We start from the raw sequence: 14947 nt of genomic DNA, 5'->3' as shown, positions 1-14947 counted from the left end.
AGCTCAGTGAAGTGAAGAGTGAGACAAAAGGGTGATTTTTTTTTTTTAATGATTTTTTTTTTTTTTCCTTGAAATATGCACTGCAGCCTCCTTCTCCGTGTTTATAAGGGTTTTTCTGGGTCAAACGCAATTGCTCAGCAACTTAATGAAGCTGCAGAGAAGGCAGTTGTTGTAAGTGTGGTTAGCTTTTCTCTCTCTTCTCTATTTGTGGTGGGTTGTTTTGTTGTTGTTGGGTTTTTTTATTTGTAGTTTTTTGTTTTGGGGTTTTTTTTGTTGATTTTTTTTTTTTTTTTTTTCAGGTAGCTGAAATTAGTTTAGGAACAAACGAGCATAAACAGATTGTGAGCTTGGATTGGAAAAGAGAATGGGAAGAAGGTGGACAAGAATGTTTATGATTAGAGTAGTGGGTCAAGAAATGAAATTGTCTTTAGGATGGAGGCGTGGTAGCATTCCAGTTACCTGCATAGCACTTAGCAGTCTATTTGCCTGTTTTTGTGAGGGAAGAGGCTTGCTGATGAAGTCTTTACCAGTCCTGTAAGAGTGTTGCCAGACCCTGAAATGAAGTTGCTCGCTTTTCTGCAGCATTGGTAATTACTGTTGTGGTTTCTTCTTGAATAGCTGGTAGCTACAGCCACATACCTCATGCAAAAGAACAGGTCTTTTCTGAATCATCTTCTGTTCTCTTTCTAGATATATTAAGTGGTACAGCTACAAAAAAGCTTAAATTTTCCAGTTGGGAAAGAAGTCATTTGTCCACTGACAATTCCGATAAGTCAAAGAAACTTGTTGATTCAGTAGAGAAAGAAGTGGAGATCCAGAAAGGTAAAGTCAGGTTTGCAATTAAGGTGAAGAGTTTAAGTGCTCTCAGCTTTTCTTTCTTGATGGTAGAAATGATAGTCATGTGGAAGCTTGAAGAGAGGTATCTGTAGGGGAGGCTATATTCTCAGGAGGTGTGTATTGTGGCACTGAAATTGGACACCGCATATACAGAGATGTGAAAGGTAATTCGGGTTCCCTAACCACAATCAACTTGGGAAGCCGCTTTACAGTGTCTGCACTTTTCTAGTCTTTCTGAATAATGATTGCCCAGAGTTATTAAAAAACAAAACAAACAAAAAAAACCCAAAATAACAAAACCCACCCTAAAAAAGAAAAAAAAACTGAAAAAAGCATGCAGATAATGAACAAAGTAACTGCAAAACATTACAAACTCTGAACAGAAAGCAACAAATAAACAGAAGACATAAAAACAGTGGCATGACTTTGTTTTGTGTTTTCTGTCCCTTGTGCTGTGTTTTTGCCTGTGTTTTCTACATCTGTTGTTCTCTGGTTAGTATCGTGCCGTCTCTTACATGCTGCTTTCTAGCAAGTCTTTGTCCATGCATTTTGGACTAGTTTCCTTCTTGCTTGTGAGCTCTAGAAGAACAAGACTCAAATTCCAGCTCTGTAACAAATGTTGTCGTTCACATGAATGATAAACCCATCAGTAACAGGAGGGTTTATGTTCCAATAAGCCCTCCCATGTGGTGCTAACTGCATACGCTTTCTTCTAGGTCAGGAAATGGGCGATAATGTGGATGATGTATTTTCTTCTGAGATGCTGCATGAAGACTTCAGTGGTTCAGGCGTGATTACTGCATTTGAAAGTTTTATTGGCCAGCTAAAGAAATTGTTCTTGGTAATGTGCAGTCTCTTAACATGGTCTCTGTGTGGAATTTTCCCATACTATGTGAAATTACCTTTATATCACCAAGGGAGTTGATGCAAATATCCTGTCTATATTTTGTGCCCAGGAGCAGGGTTTTGGCTCTAGTGTTGTTAACCTGGAGATCTTGGAGTTATACAGGTTTTACAGAATACTTCTGGGAAGTATTACAGAAAAGGTGTAGAGGAAGTTTTAATTAGTTTTTTCCTTTTTTGTCTTATTTGTATGTTAGAACATCAAATTTGGTCAGGCATTTCAAGTATGTTCTTCAGAGGGAAGGAACAAAGCTTCTTAAAAGGTAACCTAGGGCAGTGGCAGTGTTACCTATATTGGAGCTGTGTATTGTTGTCCTCATAGGCACATATCAGAAGTACAGAAACTCCCTTTTGGAGCACAGAGCAGTTTCACTAGGATGAAAACTATGCACATTTTTCATAATGAAAAACAAAACAATACAGGCTGCACCTATTGGCTAGAACATGTGTGGATCCATAAGGACACTGTTGTATCTTTGGGATTAATGATACTTAGAGGTGTTGGTTGCACGATTGGTAGTATATAAGCTTTATTCTTGGTTCACTCAACTGTATAAACGTACCTGAGACGCAGTAGAAGTTACTGCTACTGTTGATTTAGCTGTAGCAAGTAATGTGGACATTAAACCAAGTTAAATATGAGGGGATAGTATCTGATTCATCACGAAATCTCCTTGTGTTTAAAAGCTTTGTACACACCTGCAGTTGCATGGGTTGCACAGACGTTTGTTGGTCTAATTAGTGTGGCTGAATGAAACCAGTTTATATTTGCAGTACCCTGCCTACGTGTCGTCTCAATTTGGTTTGAATTTGACTTAAGGTGGTTTCCACTAAGCAACCCATAGAGGGATTTGTGTTCCAGGGAAAAATTTTGCAGATTAGACTTCTAAGTTTTTGCTTGGGCCATTGCTCATCCATAACACTGCATCCTATGGCTAGTCCCGGTACAAACGGATGGAGACAAGTGCACAGAATGCCCTGAGGACTTCAGAGAAGAAGATGTCCCTGCTGCTGAACCAGATACATGAATGCAGGTAAGCTGTCTACTGCTGGCTGAAAATGGCTTCAGTTTTGTGTAAATTTTGATATGAACAGTAATGTCCCTTTGTAAGGGAACTTAACAGTAAGCTACTGCACTGCAGGCAAAAATAACTTGAGTGCATGTATCTTGCTTTTCTGTCAGATTTTCAGAAGCGTAGCTCCTGTGATTTATCCTGATTTTCCTGTAAGGAGAGAGTGGATGGATTAATTAGTGCAAAGCAAGTTTCAGTTGGGAGCTGATGGAGTTCTAGGATGGTCTTCTGATTGTCAGCAGTGTTTGCAAATGTTTAGAAATGCTCTTGTTATGCTTAGTAGCTTCTGTTCCTACATCTTCTAATAAAGAAGCCAGACTGAAGGGGGGGAGAAGAGAAGTTAAGGGGTCTGTCATAAACCCATTTCTCTCAATTTGTTTTCATGAGCACAAAATAAGTGCAGTTAGTGGATTTTACAGGAACTCACCAGATGAGGGTTTAAAGAAGGTCCTTTTTCTTTGCAGCTTGTCAAATTTCTCTGGTAGGAGCTAGATTAAAAAACCTTAAACAATTATAATATTTATGGAGTTCTTATAAAAGAAATACAAGCACAGCCTAAGGTATGATTAAGTCTGTCAGGCGTCTGTGTCTACTACACATTCAGTTTGCAGGATTTAGATCAAATGTAGTATGAAATAACAGCTTTTAAAGTACAAAATCCCTGATATCAATAGGATCTTGATGAGTAGAATTTGTTTGGTTTTAAGGTATGTGGGGAAGTTGTGTTCCAGAAACAAAACTGGGTACGTTTCGGGGTGGAAGAGTTGGTGGATAAGATTTGATGGCTGTGAGCTGCTGCCATGCTTTAATATTATTAACTAAGTAACTTAGAGCCAACCAGAGCTGCGCGAGAGTGGTGACAGAGCTGTGCCAAATCTGTCCTACCCTAGTGTCCTGGGTTCAGCAGTAGCAGTCAGTTTTTCTCCTTCTTAGTAGCTGTTGCAGCACTGTGTTTTTGACTTTTGGCCTGGGAACAAAGCTGATAACACCAATGTTTAGACTGACCAAGGACTTTGTGAGTCTCATGCTCTGCCAGGGAGGAGGGGAAGCCGGGAGGAAGCGGGGACAGGACACCTGACCCAAACTAGCCAAAGAGGTATTCCATACCACAGCACGTCATGCCCAGGAGGTAGAACTGAGAGTCCCCGGAAAGGCTAGATCACTGCGGGGTGGGGCTGAGGTACCGGTTGGTGAGCGGTTGTATTCTCTTCCTTGTTATTTCCTTTATCATTATTATTAGTGGTAGCAGTAGTGGTTTGTGTTATACCTTAGTTATTAAACTGTTCTTATCTCAACCCATGGGAGTTGCATTCTTTCGATTCTCCTCCCCGTCCTTCCAGGAGCGGAGGGAAGATGGGGGGGGGGGGAAGTAGACTGCGTGGTTCTGATTTACGGCCTGGGCTTAAACCACGACACCTAGAACTGTAGTTTCTGAAGTTACCATCAGATGATATCTTGGTATCCTACTATCATGGGAAAGGTGGCAAATCCAAGCAAATAAGGCTGTCGCTGGTTAAGGTTTAAGAATCACTGGCATCCTGTGGTAACACAGTGTGTGTATGTTAAACCCATGGTAGGAAAACCCATCAGAGGTTACTTGTGCCAAGATGGTGTCTTTGGCTAGGGGAATGTCCTGAAATTCCCGAAGGCTGAGAAAGAGCACGCAGGGCAAGTATTGCACTGTGAACCCTGTTGTACACTCTGTCCTGGGCCTCCCTTACTGCCTGCTATTTGAGATGGGCTGTTTAGCTAAACTCATGTTCAGTTTAACCTGGTTCAGCTATTCACTTGCTCTCTGACATACCTGAGAACAAAACTGCCCCATGTAGTTCAGCGAGGATGTTTGCTCCTGCCTAAAGGTAGCTTTGCTGAAGGGCTTGGCAACAGCCCTGTGCTTCTGCACATTAAAGTGTCAAACTTGTTTCTGTTCTCCATCACTAGGCTGACTAAGCTGGAGACCTTCCAGAAGACTCTTGTTGAAGACCTTGCCAGTCTTGAGAAGGAAACCCAACTCTTAGCAAGCATGGAGAAGGATGCAATGGTGTGTATGACTTCTCTTGTGCCAGCCTGTGGAGATATCTCTTCCCATGTAATGGGGTTTTTCTTTGGGGCTCTTCTTAGGACTTCTGGAATGCGCAGTTGCTCAAACTGAATTCTTTCTGCAACCAGCAAAAGCAAAGGTACGTCCCTGCCAGCTGTCCTGCATGCTCACGAGTCCTCTGATGGTCAAAAAGATCATGGGTTAGGCTCGTGGTACACTTGCTGGTGTATCAGGAAATATTCTAAACCCAGTATGGCATCTCTAGTTGTAGTCTTTGCAGCTTTGTGAAAGTTTTGAACTGGGACTAGGGTGCAGTCAATGAGGGACTCCTTGCATGGGAAGTCATGCAGGATTGGCACATGATTCAAGAGACCTGTACCAGGGTCTGGAACAAGGTGCACCCTCTAGTCACATCTGTATCTATGGGTCAGAAAGAAGCCAACATTAAAGATGAAGTAAAAGATACTGTTGGTGCAAATGCTGTGGGGGAAAAAGCTGCTAAAGGGGGAATCCTCAGGTTTATTTTTATCGGTAAATCTCTGTGCAAGCTTCATCAGTAAGTACTAGCTCTTCACAAACTAGCTATGCTCACTTTTCTTACAGAATTCAGTCTGTTGACTCGGCCCTGGGTCAAACAGTCTGGGACTCTGCCACCACTAGCCAAAATACAACGGTATGTGCAGTACACAAGTAGCTCTGTATGAGTGGTGTGCTCATACAGATGAGCACATGAGCATAAGATGCTGAAAACCATGAGCTTGTTTATTTTAGCTGTCATCATATTTAAGCTGGAATCCTGAGCCTTTCCATAGGGAAAAGGTTCTGTCGTGAGCACTGAGTTGCTCAGGGACACAGGCCTGTCCCTTACTGTAGGTGCTCCTGATGAAGGACACTTTAAAAGAGGGGCAGGGCTGGGGAAAAACAATCATATCATGGGAGCTGCTCATCCTGCAGCACTTGTTCCAGGGTGGATGCTTGAGAATTAAAAGCTGAATCTAAACGTGCTTCTAAGATATTTGCAGCTTCTTATGTAATGTGTTTGTATAAGCCTTTGAAATGTATTTTGTTTTCTTCCCTGCAGTATGAACTCCCAGCAAAGCAGTCAGAAGAGAAAAGCGTCCTCATTGTTCCTTCTGACTAGCAAACCCTTGAATTCATTATTGCTCTTAATATTTGAGCACCTTATGCAGTGCAGAGAAGATGGTCATGTTGAAGGATGTTTATAGCTCTTAAATGAAAAGGAAAAAAAGGGTGGAGGAGAAGGAAAATAACACTGTTGAGGTTTTTTTGCTTTAAAGAAATATACACTGAGTTATCCAATTTTGGCCCCTGAGTTGACATGATTAAGCTTTCTGCAAAATTTCATGATGGGTCCATTAAATATCAAAGAAATTAAAATGAACTAAATACCCTGAATTTAGCCACTGAACTGTTGCATATACTGGCTTTGAGTATTCTGCTAATACCTTTATCAAATGTAAAAGCACTTAATGATTGATTCCAAGTAAAATGTTGCTCAGTAGGATAAGAATCTCCTCACTTCTTTCCAACTGATACATAGTGCATGTGTGAAAAGGTACTCCAGAGTTCTATGTATCTGGCATGGCATGTGTTCAGGGGAGGGTTTCTTGTGAGCATGCAGCAGTGTGGGAACTATTGTTCTGAAATCAGAGCCACCCAATTCTGGATAACAAAGGTGAAAGCACAGGGGGATCTACTGGATATTGGCCAGATGCCTGATGGCAAGCTGGAGACTGTGGAGGGCAAGAAGCTTGGAGCATTGTGGGAAAAACAGCAAGTGAAGCTGGAGTAATTATTTTTACAATCAGTAACTATTGGCTTCCAAGACAGCTCAAAGTACAGTGAGCAATGTTAGGATTAGACAAAATAGCATCCACAGTCTCTTGAAAGCGAGTAGCAGATAAACCAAACTATTTAACATCATCCTCTGCTCTGACAGTTGCCAAAATTACGGTTGCTCTTCACAAACTGCTTCTAATGCTATTACAGACACAATGTTGGTTCTAGCGCATCTTACTGAATTTGTGTGAACATGCCATGTTTCTAAGATTTGTGTTTCTGTCCACTTATCTTATAAAACTGATCTCAGATTCCTGTGTGGATTGGAGTTGAGGAAATAATCTCCTGCACAAAACATACCTTCATAACAAGCACGCACTCTGCCAGGGTGTCTCATGACTGGATAACTTTTAGGAGGCTGAAACTGCTTCTTCTAGAGATCATGCAGGGTAGTGCCAGAACAGAAAACAGCAAAAAGCTGCTGTTGCCATCACATTGTCATTTTCAGGAGTTAATATTTATTCCTTTAGCTTAAGTAGCTCTGACTAGAGTTGGCACGAGGTGAGACTTCTTCATCCACATCAAGGGGCAATTGCTGCTCTTCTTCTGGGCTGATATAAAAGAAAGGCCTCTAACCCTGCCCTTCCCAAAGCTCCAGATTCTCTGGTCTTCCCCTCTCCTATTCACAATGCAAAGGGCTGAATCTGTGATTTCACATGCACTAGCTTGCACTTCCTACTTTGAGAGCCAGTCCTAGTGTCCTGATTATGCTGTATCTTTCTACTGCACTTCAGTGTCTTTCTAGCTGCTGTTTGAATCCAGTCTCTCAAAGCACTCAGCCAAAATAACTGTCTTTCGGGAGACGAAGCTGCAGCCTCTGAACAGCTCTGCTTGCACCAGCTAAAGCTGTTTAGTTTTGCAGCCCAGTAACAGTTTTCAGCATGCTTTTTGTCTCACTGGTGTGGTGACAGGCTGGGATTGCACCAGCAGTGTCATTAAACCAAAATAGGCTTCAAGATATCAGCCTGAGTGATATGAACATCCATCCTATTGCTTTGACTGTACTAGATCCAAAACAGAAAAGCATCTGGGGCTTTACTACCTTAATAGTAAGATCCTGGGACTAGGATGAACTGCCCTGTTGCTTGTTATGGTAACCTGCAGTTCACATTAGTGAATGTAAAGACATGCTTTGTGCAATGTTTCTCCCCATCCTAAGTACCAAAATGGTACTTCTAGTACTTCCTGGGTAAATGTCTGCATCCCATGGATTTATGATCCATGACCTGGTGGAACATGAAAGAACCAGCGCTGATAACCTGCATCCTTCGGGCTTGCATCATCTGCTTTGGGGTGGATGTTGTCTTGGCCAGTTTAGACTTGCTCACCGGTATTTCCAAGGAGCTTATTGCCCAAATGAAAGAGTTGGAGATGTGATGTCTCCCTCTGGTTTAACAACTTAAAAGTTTTTATTTTTTTAATTTTTTTTTTTTAAATAAAGAAAATAATGGCTGATCTTTCATTTCTGAGATGTGTTTGATGGTTTCATTGCTCTCTAAGAGCTGCTAAGCATTCAAGTTTTATCAGCACAACAGAGTAGAGGTGTAGCAAGTTTTGTTTTGCTGTTTCCCCCCCCCCTTCGTGTGCTTTGGCAGAATGCTGTTGGTGTCTTCTGTGACTGTAAAAATTCAGGAACATTTTTCATCCCAGTATCTTTGCTAGGTAATTTACAGGAACAAGACTGGTGCTCGCTGGATCTGTCATTGTTGAGTGCTCGTGTAACCTGTCGCTACAAAGTTTGGAAGGTGAGTGTTGAACACTTCAGAAGGTGTGGATAAAGGACAAATCAGGATCTCTTACTTATTAAAAATTATCATAATATTGTATGGGCCTACACTTGTTTTTAACTGTTTTATTGGAAAAGCCTGAACCCTAAAAGTCTGCTTTTAGTGGTGTGGGAGAGCAGAAAAGATGCCGTACAGCTTAGATGTCTACTACTCCTGCACTTTTTCTATCCCTTCCTATAAAACATTTTACCTTTTGAGAAGCTCAGTGAGAGCTTGGTAACCTGTGAAATGCCCAAGCTGGGAGGATATGCTGGAAGTTGTGGCCTTTCCTAATGGTCTTTCTGTTTGTAGTCAGTAGCAGTTGTGTTTGGAGACGGCATCTGGGCCAGGAATAACTCTGGTTTTGGACAACCCACCTCTTACCCCTTCTTGTGCTGTTTAGTCATTTCAGCATGTTTTTGCTTGAAGCCCCCTGAAGGCTGGAAGTCCATTTGACCTGTGCAGATCGTATCTTGTCAACACAGGTTACCCTAACGTTTCCTTTTAGAAGGTAGGTAATTGACCTTGGCATCTTTCCTTTGGTTGCTCACTTATGCTCTTTTAAGTGTTATTTATCCAGGTATTTTTTATTTTCTTCCTTTCCATGCAAATAGATATAGCCTAATTTTCACTCTCTTCTTCTGAGCCAGAACAACAAAGATTACGTGGATGTTGAAGTGCAAAACCCACTCGTTACCCACAAAAAGAAGTGGAAAATACAAAATGCAGGTTTAGGACAACTGCTTCATGCATTTTAAGCTCTTAATCAGTTTAATATTAAACCGTGTTATAACCCCTGCTATCTTTGTCCTGTATTTTTCAGGGGATGATGCTGTGCCAAGTGCTTGTTTACCTCTATGTTCTGCATTTCTGCAATGGTCCATTTAAGGTCTAGAGGGCTAATGATACCTAGTGGCAAAGCTATGTGAAGGCTGCACAAGGCCAGCTAAAAGGGTGTCCTCTGTGGCTGGAAATGGTCAGATAGACCAGAGGAACTGTGTGTCTGCATTAGCCCTGGCCTAGGGTTGGCTTGTCCTGCTCTCAGAAGGCAGGAGTGTGCTGGGGCAGGTTCTGCTTCTGCAAGTGGTAGGACTGTGTCTAAATGACCGGTGCACTGAAAAATAGAGGAATTTCCAGGAACAGCTGAAAGCTATTTTGTATTGGAACCAAGCCTTTCCTGGCATATCTTTTGGGTGATTTTTGTTTATCATGAGGAATAGTTGAGATAGCATTACTTATAGCCAGACTGAGAGAGAAGCCCTGTGAAGCTGAGCCATGGCCCACCTCAGCAGCCTCTTTGTTCCTTGGGAAGCTGCTAACATCCAAAACCAAAAGTGAGTGAATCAAACTCAACAGCTTTCTCTCTTCCACTTTACTTCCCTATCCTCCCACATATACGGTGAGTCCATAACAGCAGGGTCAAGTGTTTGCATGACTACACCCTTTATTCAGGTACAGCCTATCGTCAAACCATTCCATTTCCATGGAGCACTTCATCTTCTTCAGGCTCAAATCATGTAAGCCCCAAAATATTGTCCCAGAAACAAGGAGCTGTGGATTCTGGTGGTCTTGGCCAGAGGAGGACACTAAATGTCTGTTTTCTGTGTTCTTGAGCAAGACCTCTAAATGCAACTTTGTAGGTTGCAGGGAAAGTGAAAAGGAGCAGCTGCCTCAATTTTATGATGTTGAGATCCTAATCCTTTATCCCATTAATATGGTTTTACTGAATGTGCTCCAAAGAGAAAATAGGTGTTTCAGAAGCAGTAAAACATTTTCTAAAACTCAAAATATTTTTGATTTTTTTATGAGGATAAAATTTTAGAATTTTCACTTATATTGAGAATAATCTCAGTGCTTCCTTTCTCTGTCCTAACTGAGATTCATCTGCTGAATTTGACCAGACTTCCCTTTTTGCTAGTTTGAAATAGTTATTCAAGCCTAGGTTTTGCCTTTTTCAGGGAAATGTGTGTCAATTAAAAGCCTCTCATAGCTGCAAAGTCTGTACAGGAGTTGCTGGAAATTCACATGCTTCTTTCTAGGCTGTTGACTGCTGGTTTGTTTGCTTATTTTTGTCAGGTAGAGCTTCCAAATGAGATATTTTAAAGCCTTTATATAGCAGAAACAGCAGGTACAGGAAGCTACACAGCCAGTAAAGAAGCCTGGACTGACTGACAGGATTCCACATTTTAGCACAGAACAGGTAAGCCAGGCTTTCTTACCCCAGGTAGGTGAGTTTGGGTGGAGAGATGATGTTCTGTGAGTTCCATCTTCACCATGTCTTCACTGTGATGCTCCGGTTGCACTTCACTGTGCCCTCATACTGTCATGCACAGCAAAATCTAGAGATGTTTGTGGTATTGTGTGTGGGCACTACAGAGCTCAATAAACGTGAGTAAAAACTGTGAGTCAAACTCACTTGAACTAATGAGTGGGATGTAATGGTCATTCTCCCATGTAGTAATTGGAAATTTTCCTCCATCAAGTCAAGACTGCTCTTTTTAGCCATTTATAACAAGTGCGTCAAGAGGATCTCACCAGCCACAGTCTTCAAGGCAAGAGAGTCTGGGAAGCAGCGAGGCACCAGAGCCCAGATAATTTTAACAAGTTTGCTTGGATTGAAGTTTGGGCTGGAAGGGGTTTTTCTCTCTGCATGGAAAAAGCAAGCTAAATGGGGTATTCACAACATCTGCTTCATACACCTGAGCTATAACCCAGAGGAGCAAAGGCAGGAGCCTGTTTTGCCCTGTAGAATCACTGTCAAGATGCAGGACTGTCTAGGAGGGATGGGAATATTCCTTCTACCACAGAAAGGTGTCTTATGTAAGGAAGTGTAAACATGCTATACCTGCATGCTGTGGAAAACTGTTTCTTATCAACCTAAGTAGAGCATGATATGCAGAAATACCCCCTGCTCAGTCAATGGGGAGGACAAAGCACAGCCAATGGTTGTACAAAAACCACAGGTGAGCTTTGCACCAAAACAATGAAAGTGTGTAAAGTTATGAGGGCTGTTTCTGAGTCCAAGATGAATGTCCTAAGAGTTTTCTGAAAAAGCTTGAGAACAAAAGTAGCCTCAAATAACCAGTTCCCAGCAATTTAATGCCTTAAATAGGAGTGGAGACAGCCTGATAGTAAAATTTGTTTATTTACAGTGTTATGCATTACAGGAAAATCAGTTTAAAAAGTCAATGCTGCTTTTTCTTCAAAGTTGCAGCATTTGGAAGATGTTAAGACAAATCTGAAGAGTTTTAAACATACCTGATTCCAGCCTTCCTGGGTGGTCTGGATCTGCAAGGTGAGACCACCTTGGTTTTCCTTTTCCTTTTTCTTTTCCTTTTTCTTTTTTTTTTTTTTTCCCCAAGCCCTTTGAGTTTTGAGTAAGGCATTGATTTATTTATTTATTCTTTAAAAAGAGGTTTCAACAAAACAAAAGACAGTATCTGTGGGTTTGGTTGCTACAGTAAACTTCAGCACTTAGCACGCTGACGCTGTCCACCTTGATAGTCGAATGCATGCTTTGCCATGAAAAGGCTGTGGACTCCATTCAGCCTAAAATCCATGCTAGGCCACATAACCTATTTTGTTACCTGCTTCAGATGAATGGTTCAGCTATTTGCCTCCTGTGCTAACTTGTCAGGTCTTCCATTTCACTCTGTCTCTACTTCTGCTTCCAGTATCAAGCTGATGTCTGCAGAGCTCTGAAGCTCTCCCTTTACTTGGAGCTACGTACAACACCTTCAGTCAAACCCACTAATTCCTTACAACCTGTGAGTATCAACCAGAAAGGTCTGCAAAGCAAAGGCTTTGGAAGGGCCAGTGGGAAGCTTTTGGGTTGTAGTTGTTTTTTTGGTTGCTGTCTTCTCTCCTTATTGAATGTTAAAGCAAAACACTGGCTTTCACTGTGGCCAGTTTCATAAAAAGGGAGCAAATGTGAATATGCACCTGTCTGTGGTGGTGGTGTAAAAGTGTTTGAACATTGCAGTTATTTTGATTACTGAGTTCATAATTATGCAGTTTAGCAGCCAGGGTGCTCAAATGTACTTCCTGTGCTGCAGCATTTTGGGGATTTAAGTTTTCTGCTGGAGCAGAAAGGTTTTGTCCACATTGCAAAGTAAAGTGTGACAGCAGATCCCCAAACTAACCTTGGGTATTTTTCATTTCTCATCATTGAAGTGGGAGGTAAATGCAGCTAACCGAAGCAGAAAGGATTGTGACTAGCTATATGAGACATAAGCTGTTACAGCTGCAGACAGTAAATATCTCCTTGCTTTCCCTACAGAGGATTGTGCCTCAGTCACATCTGTTTCTCCAGTCAGAAACCAGTCTGAATAAGGCCCACCTACACAGAAGTTCCTTTATTATGTGCTTTGCTTGTTGCTGAATTCACTTCAGAGATTTTCTGCATCTTCCAGTCTATCAATATGTGGCATGTCAGTTTGTGGCAAATTACAGTATTTGCATAGAATTAACTTTGTGCATGTTTACACTCAAAGGATTTGTCTTCAGTAAGTTGTAGAGCTCTTACTTCTTTCAAAATCCATTTAATCAGAACTCTGATCTAGCACATTCGAAGTGACTTGTTTTGCTCAAAAACTCCTATCATGATGTGATATCAGGTATTCTAAATGCCATACTGGGCAGTCCCATGTGCTACCATTCCACCCCCCTTGAATCAGAATGCTCCTGACAGCCTTTGTGGCATCTGAGTCAGGTTGCACATATGTAAAGCAAGTACAGTGCATGTCCTTCCTCAGGGCTCCCACACATCCAACATCTTGCTGGTGTCAATGGAAGCTTTGGAGAACATCTGGGAAGAAGCAAAGAGGGGAATGATGATGGAAAAGGTATGATTCCCAGCGTTCCTCCTCTCCCCTTCCTCCTTTTCCTGACTACAGTCATAGTTTAGCTGAATATCTTGGGTGGATTGTTGAGTCCTTGCCTCAAGGCCTCTCTCTCACATAGAAAGTGCTCACTGCATTAGTCTGAACAGAGTCCTAACCTTTTGAAGGCATTGATGGGTTTATCCATCAAGTGTTTGATAAGGCGTTTTTGTGTCAGCATTAGAGATCATAAAGGTTTTCTTTTTCACAGGAGAAATAGCTTGGCCTTCTTTGTTCCACTGGTGATCTTTGACAGAGCAAGATTGTTAAAACCCAAATAGTGGTACATTAATAAGTGTCTGGTAGAAAGAACTGATAAATGTAATCAAACAGGTTTTAAGCTAAAGCTTATAATTCAGTCTTTTTTTTTTTTTTTTTCCTTCCCTTTTTTTTTTTTTTTTTATCTTTAGGAAAAAAAGCACAAGAAGTACCATGCTTATTGTGCTTTCTTATTGTCCAGGAATCCATTGGCAGCAGCAAAGTAGTCCTTATGGAAACCGTTCTTGATTTCTGTTGTGACAGGGGTTTCCTTTGTAGCTGTTTTTGAAGGTGCTTTCCGGTATGTCTGTAAAAGCAAAATCCAAAGTTAATACTTGGGTTTATTTGGTGCCCCCAGACACTAGTTATGGTTAACTGCAAAATAGAGCTGTCTGGTGTTTGTTGATGCAGATGTATATATTTGTTTCAGACTGTGTTACGTGTATTATTTGCACTGCCATAGGTGATATTACCTCACCAGTATTACTGTAACACTTATTAACATCAAAAGAGATTTTAAGTCCTTTTCACTAAAAGATCTATGTATGCAGGCAGCCTGAAGCATTCCCTGCTAAAAAAGGTTGAAGTAAACAATACGGAGTTGCTTGTTTCTTTTGTTTTTTCACCAGGGAAGGAGGAAGACTCGAAAAAGGTGCCCTACAGAGCAAGATGAGACCTCCTAAGTCCTGAATGGGGTACCTGACTTGCTATGCAAGTGCAGAAGATCTGAGGTGCAGTGGGGAGGTCATGGCTACTGAATAACTGTTTTGCAGACATTATTGTTGCTATCATTCTGAATTGACATTTATTTTAATATAGATGTATTTTAAGTACTGAAGTTCATTCTTACATGTGAGTTGATCAAGATTGCTATCCAAAAAGTTATCTCTCCCTCCTATCCTCCACTGTTGCCAGAGAGCTCTTGGAAGACTGCTTACCTTGATGTAGAAGTTTAAGAAGAGAATGACCAGTGTGGCCATATAGGAGGACTGGAACATGAGACAGCCAAATGGGAATCCACATGGCTTCACAGCTGCACTGAGTGTGTGAACAATAGTGAGCAGAAACTGGATCTGGGGAGGAAAGATTGTGCATGAGTATCTGCTGAGAAAGGGTCGGTGCTAGCTAAATCAGATATAACAATGCTATCTAGTTCTTCTCTTTGGAAGTTTTGAATACTCTTGAAAATTGCCCCTTTCTGAACTTGTGACTCTATTGTGAGGGTTAAGTTAAAATGACTCTTTTATGGAATTAAAAAAGCTTAACGGGGGTCAGATTTCTAAAAATGTATGCTTACAGGACTAGTTGGCAAAATGCAAGCTTTCTTTT

At 41.4% G+C, this 14947-nt stretch overlaps 2 protein-coding genes across 2 annotated transcripts in view; one reads left to right on the top strand and one right to left on the bottom strand.

Annotated features, from left to right (window-relative positions):
* The window catches only part of SYCP2L (synaptonemal complex protein 2 like), a gene marked incomplete at both ends in the record, with an annotated part of 28531 nt that extends 22536 nt beyond the window's left edge, over positions 1-5995 (top strand). The window contains 7 exons of the mRNA XM_080609670.1: positions 619-822; positions 1554-1678; positions 2680-2774; positions 4755-4854; positions 4935-4993; positions 5458-5527; positions 5936-5995. Coding sequence (XP_080465796.1) covers positions 619-822; positions 1554-1678; positions 2680-2774; positions 4755-4854; positions 4935-4993; positions 5458-5527; positions 5936-5995 — 713 coding nt within the window. The remainder of the gene's footprint in view (positions 1-618; positions 823-1553; positions 1679-2679; positions 2775-4754; positions 4855-4934; positions 4994-5457; positions 5528-5935) is intronic.
* Positions 5996-13323: 7328 nt separating this feature from the next.
* ELOVL2 (ELOVL fatty acid elongase 2) overlaps positions 13324-14947 on the bottom strand; it is a gene marked incomplete at its 5' end in the record, with an annotated part of 39622 nt that continues 37998 nt past the window's right edge. The window contains 2 exons of the mRNA XM_080609669.1: positions 13324-13925; positions 14557-14691. Of these exons, the coding sequence (XP_080465795.1) occupies positions 13797-13925; positions 14557-14691 (264 nt within the window). The 3' untranslated portion in view covers positions 13324-13796. The remainder of the gene's footprint in view (positions 13926-14556; positions 14692-14947) is intronic.

This window comes from Psittacula echo, assembly GCF_963264785.1.
Source record: "Psittacula echo genome assembly, chromosome: 2".
In the NCBI taxonomy this organism is placed as follows: Eukaryota; Metazoa; Chordata; class Aves; order Psittaciformes; family Psittacidae; genus Psittacula; species Psittacula echo.
Note: the sequence above shows the minus strand (reverse complement) of the source record. Positions and strands in the feature narration are given on the sequence as shown.